Below are 18,732 nucleotides of genomic sequence, written 5' to 3'. Positions count from 1 at the left end.
CAATGACGATCGGGACCCACACGTCTGTTGACCCAGTCAACCGACGGTTGACTGATGACATCATGCTGACATCATAATGGCATTTCCTAATTAAATTAATTCTGATAATTCTAAAAATGAATTAAAACTTTGAAAATTAATATAAAATAAACCGTAGTTCGGATGAAAAAACTTTGTACATGGAAGTTGCTCAGAACGACGAGACGAATTCGGATACGCAGCCCGTTCGTCCGCCACGCGTCCCTAGCATAGTGAACCTGCAACATTTCACCTCCGGTTCATCTGTCCGAAAACGCGGAACCCCGGGGATACTTTCCCGGATGTTTCCCCCCTTCGCCGATATCACCTATCCCTGCGTTAGGTCACCCCTAGCAACGTATTGTCGCGTCTTGCTTTGTGTTACATTTGATTTCTCTGTTATTTATTTTGTTCCCCCTCCGTTACTTCTTTCCGGTAGACTACGAGACTGACGCTGCTGCTGGTACCCCGATCGACTACGGTGTTGACGACCCCTCTCTCTTGCCAGGGCAACCAGGCAAGCCCCCCCCCCTTGATCACCAGATTTCGCCTACTCTCCTCTATACTGCTTGCATTAGAGTAGTGTAGCATGTTACTGCTTTCCGTTATTCCTACCCTGATGCATAGCCTATCCTTGCTACTACTGTTGTTACCATTACCTGCTATCCTACTGCTTAGTATAGGATGCTAGTGTTCCATCAGTGGCCCTACACTCTTGTCCGTCTGCCATGCTATACTACTGGGCCGTGATCACTTCGGGAGGTGACCACGGGCATATACAATATACTTTACACAGTTACCTTACCTGTGATACTGTTGGGAGATGGGGGCTGAAGGGGCAGGTGGCTCCATCCCGGTAGAGGTGGGCCTGGGTTCCCGACGGCCCCCGACTGTTACTTTGAGGCGGAGCGACAGGGCAGGTTGAGACCACCTAGGAGAGAGGTGGGCCTGGCCCTAGGCGGCGTTCGCAGATACTTAACACGTTTAATGAGATCTTGGTATTTGATCTGAGTCTGGCTACTGGCCTATACGCACTAACCATCTACGCGGGGACAGTTATGGGCACTCGACGTCGTGGTATCAGCCGAAGCCTTCGTGACGTCAGCAACGGAGCGGCGCGCGCTGGATTGGACTGGAACGCCACTAGGCTAGGTCTGCTTCCGGCCGCCCACGCAACGTGCAGGTGTGCTAAGGGCGATGGGCCCAGACCCCTGGGCGCTTAGGTTTAGACCGGCGTGCTGACCTCTCTGTTGGTCTAGGTGGGGCTGCGACGTGTTGATCTTCCGAGGCCGGGCATGACCCAGGAAAGTGTGTCCGGCCAAATGGGATCGAGCGTGTTGGGTTATGTGGTGCACCCTTGCAGGGAAGTTAATCTATTCGAATAGCCGTGATCTTCGGTAACAGGACGACTTGGAGTTGTACCTTGACCTTATGACAACTAGAACCGGATACTTAATAAAACACACCCTTCCAAGTGCCAGATACAACCGGTGATCGCTCTCTCACAGGGCGACGAGGGGAGGATCATCGGTTAGGATTATGCTATGCGATGCTACTTGGAGGACTCCAGTCTACTCTCTTCTACATGCCGCAAGATGGAGGCTGCCAGCAGCGTAGTCTTCGAAAGGATTAGTTATCCCCCTCTTATTCTGGCATTCTGCAGTTCAATCCACATATGATACCCTTATTCCATTTGATACCCATGCATATGTAGTGTAGCTCCTTGCTTGCGAGTACTTTGGATGAGTACTCACGGTTGCTTTCTCCTTCTTTTCCCTCTATCCTTTCTACCTGGTTGTCGCAACCAGATGCTGGAGCCCAGGAGCCAGATGCCACCTTCGACGACGACTCCTACTACACCGGAGGTGCCTACTACTACGTGATGCTCGCTGACGACGACCAGGAGTAGTTAGGAGGATCCCAGGCAGGAGGCCTGCGCCTCTTTCGATCTGTATCCCAGTTTGTGCTAGCCTTCTTAAGGCAAACTTGTTTAACTTATGTCTGTACTCAGATATTGTTGCTTCCGCTGACTCGTCTATGATCGAGCTCTTGTATTCGAGCCCTCGAGGCCCCTGGCTTGTAATATGATGCTTGTATGACTTATTTTATTTGTAGAGTTGTGTTGTGATATCTTCCGTGAGTCCCTGATCTTGATCGTACACGTTTGCGTGTATGATTAGTGTACAATTAAATCGGGGGCGTCACAAGTTGGTATCAGAGCCGACTGCCTGTAGGAATCCCCCTTCCAACTCCTTGGCCGAAGTCGAGTCTAGTCATTGAAAAACTTTTACTAACATGGCTGTGCGGCTTACGGGCCCACGTCGCCATCTGGGTGGTATTAGGATCTTTTACTCCTCGATCCTTACTCCGGGACTCTGAACTCTCTTCTATTCGGGTTAAATGAATTTTGCTAAATCTAACTTTAGGTTCTCGAAAATACTTCCTCCCGGAGAGCCCCATTCAGGCCAGATGATCGACTGCTTCAACAGAAGATTCTGACAATACTCTCTGATGTTCTCCCGAAACCTTATACCGTTGCTTTTGCAATTCCCTACCACCGAAATATCCCTATGGACAAGTATTTAGACCTGTCGTGCTTACTTTTATTCCCAGTCGATCTTGTTATTATAAGATACCCCGAGAATACTTTGTGCCTACTACCTTGAAGTTCTTTGCCACATGCATACCACTACGGATAATTACTCGCATTTATCGAGTATCCGCTCATCCCCAGATATTCATGCAGTTCACAAAATTCTTCGAAATACCATTCGGTCTTCCGAAGATCCTCAGCAACCTATTGCTCCTAAAATTCTTGCTTGCTTGCATTATGGTTAATCCCATAAGTCTCGTAATCTTAATGGCATCCCTTGTCATTATCATTTTGAGTCTGTTGATTCAATATGAGTGCGAATGTTCACAATCATCAGTCGAGTCCTAGGATTATCTTTCCGGCTCAGACGTCATTTTGAACATGAGCTGGTTCTCGACCAAATTATCTGTCGTCGATTGTGCCTCTGGTATATTCAATTGATCCATTCTTGATCAGAGCGTCTGCTTCTGATCCCTTGTTTTGGACATCATAATTCCTTTGGTATCTAAACCTCGAATTATTCAGATGTTCTATAAAATGATAACCGTGCATTCTTTCTTCGTCTGATTGAGTACCGATACTCACATCAGCTCCGTTGTGGATTGCCCGATCCATGGTTGGATTTCATCTGACCTCGTCCTTCATATTCAATAACCTTGTGAGCCTTTCCACGGGTACATAATGCCTTTGGTAAATTGTATCCTCTGCTTTGTCAACCATGCTCTGTTTTCAGACTTGTGTTAGTTACTCTTGAAACTTGTGGTATATGTTTCTAAGAAGCCCCTATGGGTTGAACATATGCCTTCTCTAAACCGTGTGAACCCGGAAGTTTTCACGGGTCATACTCTTCTGGTGCTTCGCCAGATAAAATTTCAACACTGCAACTTCATCGAACGCGAGAAGTGAATGAAAGGTTATGCATTGGAGAAGTGGGAGTCGACCTTGAACTTTGTGTTCATGCCCATGGACACGATGTAGATCTTATCATTAAAGCTTCTCTTAAATTAATTACTTCCTTGGTATAAGTTCATATTATATCTGGGATCTGGCCTTTTACAATCGTAGTTTCGACCATGATTAGTGTACGATTAAATCGGGGGCGTCACATAGGAATTGCAATAATATCAAGTTTCCTCTCTATGTGCTTAAAGTTTTGAAGTTATGCTTGTTTTACCTTCCTATGCAAGTTGATTCTTATTCCCACAAGTTGTTTGCTCACAAAATCCCTATGCATAGGAAGCATGTTAGACTTAAATGTGCTAGTCATATTCTTCATGATACTCTCTTTATGTTACAATTCTTATCCTTTATGTGAGCATCATTGAAATCATCATGCCTAGCTAGGGGCATTAAACGATAGCGCTTGTTGGGAGGCAACCCAATTTTATTTTTGTTCCTTGCTTTTTGTTCCTGTTTAGTAATAAATAATTCATCTAGCCTCTGTTTAGATGTGGTTTTATGTGTTTGATTAGTGTTTGTGCTAAGTAGAACCTTTGGGAAGACTTTGGGAAAGTCTTGTTGATCATGCTGTCAAAAACAGAAACTTTAGCGCTCACGAGAATTGCTGCCATTTTTATTTGGAGAGTGCTATTTAGTTAATTATTTTTTCATATGATTAATAGATAAATTCCTCAGGTCCAGCAATTTATTTGAGAATTTTATGAGTTCCAGAAGTATACGTTTAATCCAGATTACTACAGACTGTTCTGTTTTTGACAGATTCTGTTTTTCATGTGTTGTTTACTTATTTTGATGAATCTATGGCTATTAAAATAGTTTATAAACCATAGAGAAGTTGTAATACAGTAGGTTTAACACTAATATAAATAAAGAATGAGTTCATTACAGTAACTTGAAGTGGTGATTTATTTTCTTATATTAACGGAGCTTACGAGTTTTCTGTTAAGTTTTGTGTTGTGAAGTTTTCAAGTTTTGGGTAAGGATTCAATGGACTATGGAATAAGGAGTGGCAAGAGCCTAATATTGGGGATGCCCAAGGCACCCCAAGGTAATATTCAAGGATAGCCAAGAGCCAAGCTTGGGGATGCCCCGGAAGGCATCCCCTCTTTCGTTTTCGTTCATCGGTAACTTTACTTGGAGCTATATTTTTATTTACCACATGATATGTGTTTTGTTTGAAGCATCAATTTATTTTGTTAGGATTTGCTTGCTGTTATTTAGAACAATGGTTTGCATATTTTATTTCAATAAAAGTGGCATTGATAGCCTTTACTATGCCTATGTTACAAGTATACATGTTGCTGTTTGAAAACAGAAAGTTTACCGCTGTTGCAATAATTTCCTAGAAAAGTCAGAATGTGATAAAATGTTGAAACCTTTTGCATATTAAGCTCTGATAAATTTACTACAGTGGGAATTTTCTTTCCTAATTTTTGGAGCTAGGGAAGTATGGATGCTGCTGCATTCTTTACAGACTATCCTGTTTAGGCAGATTGCTGTTATGTTTGCATTGTTTGCATATGTTTGCTTCTTTAATGATTCTATTTGATGATAGAGCTATTAAATATGCAGAGGCATTTAGTATGAAATGTTGAATAATAATTTTAGTGATTTGCTACAATAGAGTATAATAAGGTTTTGGCAATGATTTATACTAACTTACCTCACGAGTCCTTGTTGAGTTTTGTGTGGATGAAGCTTTTAAGGTTTAGGGAGACCTTGATATGAGAGAAATTAAGGAGACACAAAAACTCAAGCTTGGGGATGCCCAAGGCACCCCAAGATAATATTTCAAGAAGTCTCAAGCATCTAAGCTTGGGGATACCCCGGTTGGCATCCCACCTTTCTTCTTCAACAATTATCGGTTAGTATCGGTTGATCCTAAGTTTTTGCTTCTTCACATGATGTTTGCTATTCTTAGATGTCATTTTATTTTGCTTCGCTTGCTGTTTGAATAAAATACCAATATCTGAAATTATTAAATGTTAGAGAGTCTTCACATAGTTGCATAATTATTCGACTACTCATTGATCTTCACTTATATCTTTCGGAGTAGTTTGTCATTTGCTCTAGTGCTTCACTTATATCTTTTAGAGCATGGTGGTAGTTTTATTTTGAAGAAATAGATGAACTATCATGCTTCACTTATATTATTTTGAGAGTCTTAAATAGCATGGTAATTTTCTTAAAATCCTAATATGCTAGGTATTCAAGAATAATAAAATTCTCTTATTAGTGTGTTGAATACTAAGAGAAGTTTTGATACTTGATGATTGTTTTGAGATATGAGGATGGTAATATTAGAGTCATGCTAGTTGAGTAGTTGTGAATTTGAGAAATACTTGTGTTGAAGTTTGTGATTCCCGTAGCATGCACGTATGGTGAACCGTTATGTGACGAAGTCGGAGCATGATTTATTTATTGATTGTCTTCCTTATGAGTGGCGGTCGGGGACGAGCGATGGTCTTTTCCTACCAATCTATCCCCCTAGGAGCATGCGTGTAATACTTTACTTTGATAACTTCTAGATTTTTGCAATAAGTATATGAGTTCTTTATGACTAATGTTGAGTCCATGGATTATACACACTCTCACCCTTCCACCTTTGCTAGCCTCTCTAATACCGTGCACCTTTCGCCGGTATTATACACCTACCATCTACCTATTATGGCATTTCCATAGCCATTCCGAGATATATTGCCATGCAACTTTCCACCATCTAGTTCATCATGACACATTCATCATTGTCATATTGCTTAGCATGATTGTGTAGTTGACATCGTATTTGTGGCAAAGCCACCATTCATAATTCTTTCATACATGTCACTCATGAGTCATTGCACATCCCGGTACACCGCCAGAGGCATTCATATAGAGTCATATCTTGTTCTAGTATCAAGTTGTAATCATTGAGTTGTAAATAAATATAAGTGTGATGATCATCATTCAATAGAGCATTGTCCCAAAAAAAGAGAAAGACCATAAAAAAGGGGCCAAATAAAAAAAAATAAAGGCCAAATAAAAAAAGGAAAGGCCAAATAAAAAATAAAAGGGACAATGCTACTATTCTTTTTCCACACTTGTGCTTCAAAGTAGCACCATGATCTTTATGATAGAGAGTCTCTTGTTCTGTCACTTTCATATACTAGTGGGAATTTTTCATTATATAACTTGGCTTGTATATTCCAACAATGGGCCTCCTAAAGTGCCCTAGGTCTTCGTGAGCAAGCAAGTTGGATGCACACCCACTAGTTTCCTTTGTTGAGCTTTCATACACTTATAGCTCTAGTGCATCCGTTGCATGGCAATCCCTACTCACTCACATTGATATCTATTGATGGACATCTTCATAGCCCGTTGATACGCCTAGTCGATGTGAGACTATCTTCTCCCTTTTTGTCCTCTCCACAACCACCATTCTATTCCACCTATAGTGCTATATCCATGGTTCATGCTCATGTATTGCGTGAAGATTGAAAAAAATTGAGAACATCAAAAGTATGAAACAATTGCTTGGCTTGTCATCGGGGTTGTGCATGATTTAAATATGTTGTGTGGTGAAGATGGAGCATAGCCAGACTATATGATTTTGTAGGGATAGCTTTCTTTAGCCATGTTATTTTGAGAAGACATAATTGCTTTGTTAGTATGCTTGAAGTATTATTATTTTTATGTCAATATTAAACTTTTGTATTGAATCTTATGGATCTGAATATTCATGCCACAATTAAGAAGAATTACATTGAAATTATGCCAAGTAGCACTCCGCATCAAAAATTCTTTTTTATCATTACCTACTCGAGGACGAGCAGGAATTAAGCTTGGGGATGCTTGATACGTCTCCAACGTATCTATAATTTTTGATTGCTCCATGCTATATTATCTACTGTTTTAGGCAATATTGGGCTTTATTTTCCACTTTTATATTATTTTTGGGACTAACCTATTGACCGGAGGCCCAGCCCAGATTTACTGTTTTATGCCTATTTCAGTGTTTTGAAGAAAAGGAATATCAGACGGAGTCGAAACGGAACGAAATCAACTGGAGAAGTTATTTTTGGAAGGAAACACACCTGATGGACTTGGACCCCACATCAAAAGATACGGGAGCTTCCCACGAGGGTGGGGGGCGCGCCCCCTGCCTCGTGGGACCCCCGTGGCTCCCCTGACGTGCTTCTTCTGCCTATATAACTCCATATACCCTAAAACTTCCAGAACGCACAATAGATCAGGAGTTCCGCCGCCAGAAGTCTCCGCAGCCACCGAAAGCCAATCTAGACCCATTCCGGCACCCTGCCGGAGGGGGCAATCCCTCTCCGGTGGCCACCTTCATCATCCCAGTGCTCTCCATGACGAGGAGGGAGTAGTTCTCCCTCGGGGCTGAGGGTATGTACCAGTAGCTATGTGTTTAATCTCTCTCTTTCTCTCTCTCTCTCTCTCTCTCGTGTTCTTGAGATGATACGATCTTGATGTATCGCGAGCTTTGCTATTATATTTGGATCCTATGATGTTTCTTCCCCCCTCTTCTCTCGTGTAATGAATTGAGTTTCCCCTTTGAAGTAATCTTATAGAATTGAGTCTTTAAAGACTTGAGAACACTTGATGTATGTCTTGCCGTGAATATCTATGGTGACAATGGGATATCATGTGCCACTTGATGTATGTCTTGGTGATCAACTTGCGGGTTTCGTGACATTGGGAACCTATGCATAGGGGTTGGCACACGTTTTCGTCGTGATTCTCCGGTAGAACTTTGGGGCACTCTTTGAGGTCCTTTGTGTTGGTTGAATAGATGAATCTGAGATTGTGTGATGCATATCGTATAATCATACCACGGATACTTGAGGTGACATTGGAGTATCTAGGTGACATTAGGGTTTTGGTTGATTTGTGTCTTAAGGTGTTATTCTAGTACGAACTCTAGGGCTGTTTGTGACACTTATAGGAATAGCCCAATGGATTGATTGGAAAGAATAACTTTGAGGTGGTTTCGTACCCTACCATAATCTCTTCGTTCGTTCTCCGCTATTAGTGACTTTGGAGTGACTCTTTGTTGCATGTTGAGGGATAGTTATGTGATCCAATTATGTTAGTATTGTTGAGGAAATTTACACTAGCGAAAGTATGAACCCTAGGCCTTATTTCAACGCATTGCAATACCGTTTACGCTCACTTTTATCATTAGTTACCTTGCTGTTTTTATATTTTCAGATTACAAAAACTATTATTTACTATCCATATTGCACTTGTATCACCATCTTTTCGCCGAACTAGTGCACCTATACAATTTACCATTGTATTGGGTGTGTTGGGGACACAAGAGACTCTTTGTTATTTTGTTGCAGGGTTGCTTGAGAGAGACCATCTTCATCCTACGCCTCCTACGGATTGATAAATCTTAGGTCATCCACTTGAGGGAAATTTGCTACTGTCCTACAAACCTCTGCACTTGGAGGCCCAACAATTTCTACAAGAAGAAGGTTGTGTAGTAGACATCATCAACATGTAAAAATAGACATAAAAATACATTGATCATCAATGATCTTTTTGTGTACAATCTGATTTGTTAATATGAGTCCTCACCGGTTTATGCTACACATAGAGTTCAATGAAGACCAAGTGCTTGTGAAAGTTTGAGAAGTAACATATTTAAGGTGGTAGAAACTCTCTTCACGGAGCGAGGTGGGACTACATTTTTGTAGTAAACTTAGCAGTAGGTTATTGTGGAAATGCGCTACTGCTATGATCCGTAGCAGTAGTGCTCTTCGTATTAACGCGCTGCTGCTAGAACTAGCCCCGTGGCGGCGTCGTGGCAATTATAGCAGTAACGCGTCTCAGAGCAGGCGTGATACTGCTACATTTATTTTAGCAGCGAGTTTTGTATGCGCGCGCTACTGCTACATAGCAGCAACGCTTTATTTTAAAGAGTGATGCCGGTAAGATTTTGTGTATAGTCTTTTCCCTAATAGTGTAACTTAATAACCGTATCCCTTCAGGTCATGGTAAAAATAGAATTTTTTTCCCATAACTTGGCGATGAACTTGTGATTTTCTTACATAAATAAAAGGACTGCTTTCGTAGTTGCCATGGCTTTTTTGCCATGTTTATTTTTTCCATGGGGATGTTAATAAGTTGACATGGTGGCCTCGTAGGGACATGAACTTTCCGGAGATGCCGACGCGGGCTGGTGTAGGAGCGGGCGCCTTCCCCCGCGGTTTATCACCGACGAGGATCGTTGTGACAACAGGAGGTGGGAGCGCTGTCTCAGCCTCGCCGAGATGGACAAGGAAGCCATGAAGTTGTGGTGCCAACGCTTCCCACAGGACGTCATTAAAGAGCGCTGGTTCTCGCGCAAAGGAGGACAAAGAAGGACAAGCGTACACGGAAGGCGGCTGCTCAATTCAACATCGACCTAGGAGCAGCCTCGTCCTGGTCGTCCTAGGACTCCAACGACAATCGATACCTTGACGCCTTCATTGAGACATCGGAGGAGGACATCACCGAGGCGGAGTCGAAGTCAGAGAAGGAGGTCGACGAGGAGTAGTTTTTTATCTATCATAGGAGGAGGATATAAACTATCTATGTATCGTTTTTATCTCTTGTTTATTTATCTATGCCTATAGTATCACACGATGCTGAATGTGTATCGGGTCGGAGTAGAAGAAGAAGAAATATAACGCGTCTGCTAGAGCGGCGCGCGCGCAATTTTTTATAGCGGACGTTGGAGCCAGCGCACAGCGGCGCGTAAAAACTGGCTACATAGACGTTGTAAACGCTTTTTTAGCGTGCCAAGCGTTGCGCGCCTTGTTGGAGATGTTTTTACTGTATCTTTGCTTAGTCCTTGGTAATAATATATGGATCTAACTTTCCTCACAAAACAGTAGCATATACTATTTTCTTTGTCTCAAAATAAGTGTCTTAACTTTGTATTAGCTTTGATATAAAATTATACTAAGATTGAGACATTTATTTGGGGACAGAGGGTGTACTTGGAAAGAAGCGGTTGGTTTTCGTTGTTCCATGCCAAAGCATGTATTCCATTTCCACGCTACTCCAATATGAGATGAGTCCATCTTTCTCCGCTTCCGTTCTTCAGTGCAGAAACCGCCTGGGTCAACACCAGATAAGAGGCGTGACATAAGCCAGCGGATCACTCGCCCTCAAGCTCTTCTTAGTTCTTACTGAAGTCCAGTGAAGAGGAGCAGCAGCAGTGGGCATGTCACCGGCGACGGCGAGAGGCGGTGCCCAGGAGGACCAGGCCGGCGAAGCCGGCGTGGACAAGGACGGCGCCGCCGAGGGAGGGAAGGGCACGTGGAGGCACGCGGCGGTCCACGTGGCGACGACGATCGCCACGCCGGCAGCCTACGCTCCCTTGCCCTTTGCCCTCGCATCCTTGGGCTGGCCTCTGGGTAAATTTTCACAAACCGATGTGCTATTAACAATCGCCATACTGTTTATTTACCGTATGGTGTAAATTCTCTGGTTGGTTATTTTTTGATCGGGTGATTAGCGGCTCTGTTTTTCCCACAGGTGTTTGCAGCTTGGTGATAGGGACGCTGGTCACCTGGTGTTCTAGCCTGGCCGTTGCCTCGCTGTGGCAGTGGAACGGGGAGAAGCACACCAGCTACCGGCTGCTCGCACAAAGCATATTTGGTCAGTGCAATTTTCCTTCCAACAAATAGTAGTTCTTACCATCTGACGAATACTGTAACTGCAGAAACCTTTTTTATTGTTGCAAAAGAAAGTTGCTGAGAGAAATGCTCTTTTGATCATTTAACTGCAATTCTCGTCAATGGTGCACTTATGATTCAACATCGACTGTTAAGTGTTAACAGCACAATAGTTGGTGAAAATTTACCTTGAGAGTGACTCTGTACTTTGTTGATCAGGTCCATGGGGCTACTGGTATGTGTCGTTCTTCCAGCAAGTGGCGTCGGTTGGCAACAACATTGCGATCCAGATTGCGGCCGGCAGCAGCCTCAAGGCCGTCTACAAGCACTACTACGCCGCCGACCATGGCGCGATGACGCTGCAGCACCTCATCCTCCTCTTCGGCGCGTTCGAGCTGTTTCTCTCGCAGCTTCCCGACATCCATTCGCTCCGGTGGGTGAATGCTACCTGCACTGCGTCCACCATTGGGTTTGCCGGGACAGCCATCGGTGTCACGATATACGATGGTAAAATTCAGTAAATTTTCATCATAAAGTACTGAAATTGCTGAAGATATGAAACAATCTGACAGCATCCTCTGCTGGCTACCGCACTACCGCAGGATATCGGGTTGACCGAAATGATGTTGGCTACAGCCTGCAAGGAAGCACCGGAACTAAGGTCTTCAGAGGTTTCAATGCACTGGGCACAATAGCCTTCTCATTTGGTGATGCAATGCTGCCAGAAATCCAGGTGCCCACCTGAAAATTCAGTTGATGTATCGATGAATTAAGTGTACAATCAATCATTCCTTGTGTAAAACTGGCTGAAATGCAGAGCACCGTGCGAGAACCGGCGACGACAAACATGTACAAGGGTGTCTCGACGGCGTACACATTGATCGTCGAGTCCTACTGGACACTGGCATTCAGTGGCTATTGGGCATTTGGCTCTGAAGTCCAGCCATACATCTTGTCCTCCCTGACTGTCCCAAGATGGGCAATTGTAATGGCAAACATATTTGCAGTCATTCAGATCACAGGTTGCTTTCAGGTAACTGTAACTTATGGCAAACGTGCTACTTCCATCAGAAGTTTCTTGGCAACCATCCAGTAACTAACTGTACCTCTTCTTCACAAAGATATACTGCAGGCCGACATACGCGCACTTTGAAGAGCGCATTCAGGCGAAGAACACGGCGTACAGAGCATGGCTGTGGCGACTGATGTACACCTCTGCATACATGGCGACGATCACCCTTGTTGCCGCCGCAATGCCATTCTTTGGGGACTTTGTATCAGTTTGTGGAGCGGTTGGGTTCACCCCACTGGACTTTGTGCTGCCTGCATTGGCATTTCTCAAGGCCGGGAAGCTGCCCAAAAACCTGGGCCTGCGGCGTACTGTCAAGGCCCTTTGCTGCTCCGGCGCCGTCTTGTTCTCTGTCATCGGAGTTCTTGCGTGCACTGGCGCCATCAGAGCAATTGCGCTCGATGTCAAGACCTACAAGTTCTTCCATGACATGTGATCATAGTTAAGTTATATCAGGTTGCTCTGTGCATCAGTTCATTTAGATGTAGGTTTGTTTGTGCCAGTGTTAGATGCCAGGTAGTAATATGCAATGTCATATACAATAGTACATGGGGACTCATTTTGTAAGTTGAGTCACATTTTTGAAACATATATAGGATCAGAATCAAAACACAGACATCTCAGACTTCGATGACCACAGAAATCGACTTACAATTCATGAAAAAAGATATCAAGAAAGCAACGAATAAGCATACCACTGTAATAGAAGAACCTAGAGCAAAGCATACATGATGGATGCTGTCATATAAATCATGACATCATACATAACAATAGTGCATTCCCTTCTAAACACAAAGTGTAGGACTAGGACACATTAAATTTCGTCAAGAATTGATTCTCATATTGAACTGAGCATTCTAAGGTCCGACAACCTAGTGGTGTGAAATCTGTCTTCTGCAAACTCCTCTGACAATTTCAGGTCAATGCCTGCAACAGCATTGACACTAAACCTTTTCACCCTGTCACTGAGAAGAACTGTTATTATAGAGTCTGAGATATGGCTGGGTGCACCAGAAACAACCTTGAAGAGGGCCTCTCTTGGCAAAATCGGCTGTGCGGTCGGTACTTACTACCATGCCAAGGTAGTAGATGAGAACTTCATTCATGTAGCCATGTGCATGTTCTGGAGTTTCCTCTGCTGTTCAATTGATGCTGGTCAACAACAGCCTAAATTCATCAATCTTAGAATTGGCCAAGGTTTGTGAGGTGAATGAGGAGAAAGGTTTCATGTGAATTTGTGTCTTACTCATATAAAATTGGGCTGCTGCAAATGGTTTGAAATAAATTAAATTAAATCATACCAGCTGGAAAACATTTTGAAAACTGCCACTTTCCTGGTCCCAAATGTCACTACTGCTAAATTTGGTCTAAATATCATGGTCAAGTGTCGAGACAGACACCTCCCTTTAATATTAGGTAGAGACAGATATTAAGTTAGAGATGTGAAAGTGTCGAGAGAGACACCTCACTTTAATATTAGGTTAGGTAGAGATGTGAAACACATCTTTTACTTTTGTTAGGTATAAATTCAAGTTCTTTACACCCATGTAAATTTTCATAGCAAAAGAGCACTGAAACTTTTTTTTGTGCACAGGGTGCAAAATAACCATCTCCCATGAAAGTTTACAAACGCAAAACAGACAGTGTTCTTTCTGTAATATTTTGACATTCAGAAATTGTTTTCACCCAAGAGTGCACCATTGAATTACTCTGCTACTTCACCACATAACTGAATCTTCTTCGCATTCTAGAAACGCAACTTGTTTCGTCTTACTAATGCTTTTGAGAAACACAACCAGCTTGAAACTGTTGTCAAAATCAAGAAAGATGCCAAAATCAAGAGCGTCTTTAGCTGGCTACGACATCGATTTCAGATTTATTGAAGTAATATACAAGCACAGGTTCCTGAACTAAGACCATCTATGTACAGTAACCATGAGCACTTGCAACAGCAATGGACTCAAATGGATGATTTATTCAGAGAACAGTAACATCTATTCAGAACTTCCACATGACATCATTAAGCTGGATGAGGATCTTGTGGAGACCTGATGTGTCACTGGGGATTTGGTGGGCGGCTATTCGCGGCGGAAACCCTAGAACCCCACTCAAGAAGCTCTTTACTAGTGTCATCCTTGTGCACAATTACCTCTATAAAGCACAGGCTGTCCTTGTTGGGTCCTAGGGATGCCTCGATTGCTTTCTTCAGTTCCTCCTCTGTTCGGACCTACAGACACAAGGGTGAAATGTCATTGCAATGCAGTACTTTTTAAACATTTTGAAATATATTCAGGTGGGGAGTCTTTCCCCCGGCTGGCAGTTTCAAAAAACCTTTCTAAATTTTTTTTAGCCGTATAAGTAAATATAGATTACAAGTGTAACACCAACCTTGGCCGTATAGCACTTGCCCTCGCCATTATGGAATGCTTCCACCACGCCGGTGTAGTTCCAGTTCTTGATGATGTTGTAAGGGCCGTCATGGATCTCCACCTCAATGGTATAACCCCCGTTGTTTATGAGAAAGATGATGTTGTTCTGTTCCCACCGGAGCATCGTCGACACTTCTTGTGCCGTCACCTATATACCAGCTCAATTAAATCTTTCTTAGCCGCATATTTTTATAGAGCTTTACATTTAATAGTATAGGATAGAACGATTGGTGATTCTGATTTTTTTTTATACCTGAAAGCTGCCATCTCCAATGAAGGAAATGACTCGCTTATCCTTAGCAGCCTGGGCATATCCCAGAGTTGCACCCACAGACCAACCAATTGATCCATATTGCATCTGAAATTCATACCTACCAAAAGAAAATGGTGTTTAATTAAACATAAACTGAACAGTATACATCCTACTTACTGACACAAACAAGGCTTGTCAATTGTTACCAATGTAAAATTAGTCTAGACTTCTATCATTCATTTTCGAGATTCTTGCAGGAAACCAGTTGATAATATGGCCTCACTAATCGGTGACACATCACGGGTTATTTTATCAAAGTTCTAACTACTATGGGGCATTTTATCAAATTCTCCCGGATAAATAATCAATTTGCAAAAAGAAAATCAGAACAAAATATCTGGATATAATCCAACTATACCTAAATTAAAAATACTAAAAGAACGGATGTGACCAACAACCAATACAGAAGTTTGAGCTCTGGAACATTTCAGGGGAGCTTACCCACAGCCTTCTGGTAGTTTCAGCTTCTGGCAGTTAAACCATGAGTCCCCGGTCTCTGCTATAACAGCTGAGTTGCCAGACAACATTTTCTGAACATGCTTGAAAAGTACATTCACTCTCAAGGGCTCTCCAGGCGCAGAGGAAAGGGGTTCGCCCTGAGGCACAAAAATCCGACTGTAGTTGTCGTAGGCAGCTGTGTTCTTCTTCAGCCGGGTTCCAAGTGCATGCAGGAAGTCCTTCATCAGAACACACCCAAATGCAGGCCCGTTCCCAATCACCACTCGGTCCGGCTGGACAATGATGGCCTTCTCCTTCTTGAGAAGAAGTGAGTACCCAACCGAGCTGTAGTCGTTAAATATCGGGCCGGCAAACAAATAGGCATCAGCTGACTCCACAATCTCAGCACAGAACGGAGTGCTGACAGCACCCCAGTATGTGCCGATAAATCTAGAATGGTGCTCTGGCACAAGCCCCTTTGCAGAAGGCATCGCTGCAACCGGATAACCGCATGCATCAGCCAGCTCTACGAAGGCCTCGCATGCTTTGGCCACCCTCATCTTTGGTCCGCCAACAAGGACCGGCTTGACTGATTTGTTCAGAAAAGCCGCAGCTGTCTCCACTGCTGCTTCCAAGGTCATCTGGTTTGACAGTCTGACAAATGAACAGTTCATCAACATCAGTAATACCGAGCCAACTGCCATCTCATCGTCATTATGCGCATACAGGGAGCATGCCAACTTACTTTGGGGAGAGAAAGAAAGGGACAGGATGGCGGCTAAAGGTAGGATGCGGGATCGATGGGAGGTTGCAGCTGATGCTGATGTAAACAGGCTTGCTCTCCTTCAGTGCAGTGGAAATGGCAGTGTCAATCTGTTCATGTGCATCCTCCAAGTTGTTCACCACAGCCTGCAATTTATGAAATGAGGTCATATCATAGCAAAAAATAAAATAAAAATCGCCATGCTCATATAGATATCTTGCCTTTTCACTTTTAAATTAAATTCACATTACCAAGCATACATATCATCTGCGGAAGGTGAAGGTTTAGTCTCCTCTTAACCTTCTGTGTAGTCAGACATGTTCATTTAATTTCCCGTATATGAACGCTTTATTTCCTCATTCTGTTAATATACAAATTTATGCGTGTACAGTGAAATCATTCTTGGAGTTTAATTGTCTTACAGAATTATCAATTATCATATTATTCATATACGCCATCCAAACTAACTTAGAAGTACAAAAGTACTCCCTCCGTTCCGAATTACTTGTCACAGGTATGGATGTATCTAGATGTATTTTAGTTCTAGATACATCCATTTCTGCGACGAGTAATTTGGAACGGAGGGAGTAATGGATAATCAAGCGAGAGATACAACTGATGCACCAAGCACTGTAATGGACTAAAAGTTATGCATGAAGTTGTTAAGCATAGTCCAAGTCAGAAGACAGAAGGACTTATCCTTCGAAAATGGGGTACTGTCCCTGTTTCTATATTGGAGAATCCTATTTCTAAACCAATAAGCCAATAAGTGTAACAGGCTAACAGCTACTCCCTCTGTTCCAAATTATAAGGTGTTCTAACTTTTTCCTGAATCGGATGTATATAGACACGTTTTAGTGTGTTCGTTCACTCATTTCAATCCGTATGTTGTTAATATTGAAATATCCAAAACATCTTATAACTCGGAACGGAGGCAGTACTGTATATTGGTCTGGAAAGCCTGTTTTTAGTTTGGAGCAAACAACATGTCCAACAATGAATCCGGTGATCTCCAGTCAAGGATTACATGCACCCCCTAGTAAATAACTCAATATTCAGAGAACAATTTTATCTCAGAAAAAGAGATTTTTCGTAGTTGCAGTATAAACAAAATTATCAATCCCTAAGTTCAAGAAAGCATGAACCGATTCTATCAGTCTCTACAAATTTTAGAATCGTCGTGACAGACAGACAGTGCTAGAACTGCAGCAGAGCCATTCCCTGACAATCAACTAAAACCCAAAACCCAGACTACTGGACATGGAGAACATCTCACAAACTGAACATGTCACAAAGGGAATTGCGAATTAGACTACATATCCAGTCTATCGACCAAACTGAATACAGTATAAAATAAACTTTCCCCTAAAATCTAAGCAGTGCCAAAATCCCTAACAAAATCAGAGCATTTCCTCTTGAGAAATGACAGTAAAACTGAACAACTACGCAAGGAGACGTGCCTGATAGCAGGTGACGTTCTGGAAGCAGCGGAGCTCCTGCGTGAAATCGGGGATGCCGATGGTGTGGTGGAGGATCCGGTTGCTGCCGTAGTCGTTGCTGTTGGGGCCCCCGACGATGCAGATGACGGGGAGGTTCTCGCTGAAGGCTCCGGCGACGGCGTTGATGGCGCTGAGCCCGCCGACGGTGAAGGTGACCGCGCAGGCGCCGACCCCGCCGTCGCGCGCGCGGGCGTAGCCGTCGGCGGCGTAGGCGGCGTTGAGCTCGTTGCAGCACCCCACGAGCCGCACCCCGCCGCCGGACGGCTGCTCCGCCTCCAGCTCGTCGAGGAGCGTCAGGTTGAAGTCCCCCGGCACGGTGAAGACCTCGCGCGCGCCGACCTCGGCCAGGCGGTGCGCGAGGTGGCGCCCCAGCGTGGCCTCCCGCGGCACGGCGGCCGCTGAGGGCGGCGCCGCGGCGTCCGCCGGGGAAGGAATCGAGCCGATGTCCATGGCGAGGGCAGGGAGGGCGGCGGTTGGCGCGGAGGTCCTTCCTGGCCGCGGTGGAGGAGGGGAGAAGGTTCGTGCTTGGAAAAGTCGGCTGCTTGGCGCTCGTGATGTGGGCGTCGGACAGTTGGAGGCTAGTGGCGAGGCGACACGTCGCCGGGCAGCGCAGGCGGGCGGCTTCTAGACGAAGGGAACAAGTGGCGCGTGGCTCCATTTTATTCCTTTCATTCGAGAAAAGGGCAAAGGCCCAACTTTTAGACCATCTTCAACAGCTGCCAAATACGTGGCGCTTAAAAAATGAGTTTACACCGTGTAAGTAGTTTTTTTAAGACGTTAGAAAACGTTTGCTTCAACAAGCAGTGTAAAATATGCAGCGCGCGAGTCTAGCGGTCCCAATCAAGCGGTCCCATCTGCAGCAGCCCAGAGTTTGCAGCGCGCGCGACCGGGCGCACTAAATATATTTCGCGCGATGTCTTTTTAATGCGCGCGCTACATTAGTTATAGCGCGCTCACACTTTTTATGCGGCTGCTGGAGA

General features: G+C 43.8%; 2 protein-coding genes across 2 annotated transcripts; one reads left to right on the top strand and one right to left on the bottom strand.

Moving 5' to 3' along the window:
- The first annotated feature begins 10,578 nt into the window (after positions 1-10,578).
- Positions 10,579-14,011, top strand: LOC125542878 (GABA transporter 1-like). Its single transcript, XM_048706101.1, has 6 exons — positions 10,579-10,980; positions 11,102-11,224; positions 11,461-11,748; positions 11,844-11,974; positions 12,059-12,274; positions 12,363-14,011. Exons 1-6 carry the CDS (start codon positions 10,788-10,790, stop codon positions 12,744-12,746), a joined length of 1,335 nt encoding a protein of 444 aa, XP_048562058.1. The 5' UTR covers positions 10,579-10,787; the 3' UTR covers positions 12,747-14,011.
- Positions 14,012-14,157: 146 nt separating this feature from the next.
- LOC125542877 (pyruvate decarboxylase 1-like) lies at positions 14,158-18,359 on the bottom strand. Its single transcript, XM_048706100.1, has 6 exons — positions 17,714-18,359; positions 16,236-16,399; positions 15,494-16,144; positions 14,993-15,110; positions 14,699-14,887; positions 14,158-14,537 (listed from the first exon to the last, which is right to left on the bottom strand). The coding sequence occupies exons 1-6, from the start codon at positions 18,200-18,202 to the stop codon at positions 14,367-14,369; spliced, it is 1,782 nt and encodes a 593-aa protein (XP_048562057.1). The 5' UTR covers positions 18,203-18,359; the 3' UTR covers positions 14,158-14,366.
- Positions 18,360-18,732: the final 373 nt, after the last annotated feature.

This window comes from Triticum urartu, chromosome 3 (genome assembly GCF_003073215.2).
Source record: "Triticum urartu cultivar G1812 chromosome 3, Tu2.1, whole genome shotgun sequence".
In the NCBI taxonomy this organism is placed as follows: domain Eukaryota; kingdom Viridiplantae; phylum Streptophyta; class Magnoliopsida; order Poales; family Poaceae; genus Triticum; species Triticum urartu.
This window is presented reverse-complemented; position numbering and strand designations above follow the sequence as displayed.

Excerpts from the sequence above, each read along its gene's own strand:
- LOC125542878 (XM_048706101.1), top strand. The coding sequence starts at position 10,788 with ATGTCACCGGCGACGGCGAGAGGCGGTGCCCAGGAGGACCAGGCCGGC. Across the intron at positions 11,749-11,843 it reads CGGTGTCACGATATACGATG|GATATCGGGTTGACCGAAAT; the intron begins GTAAAATTCAGT and ends GCACTACCGCAG. Across the intron at positions 11,975-12,058 it reads CAATGCTGCCAGAAATCCAG|AGCACCGTGCGAGAACCGGC; the intron begins GTGCCCACCTGA and ends GCTGAAATGCAG.
- LOC125542877 (XM_048706100.1), bottom strand. The coding sequence starts at position 18,202 with ATGGACATCGGCTCGATTCCTTCCCCGGCGGACGCCGCGGCGCCGCCC. Across the intron at positions 15,111-15,493 it reads AAACTACCAGAAGGCTGTGG|GTATGAATTTCAGATGCAAT; the intron begins GTAAGCTCCCCT and ends TTCTTTTGGTAG. Across the intron at positions 14,538-14,698 it reads GCAAGTGCTATACGGCCAAG|GTCCGAACAGAGGAGGAACT; the intron begins GTTGGTGTTACA and ends TTGTGTCTGTAG.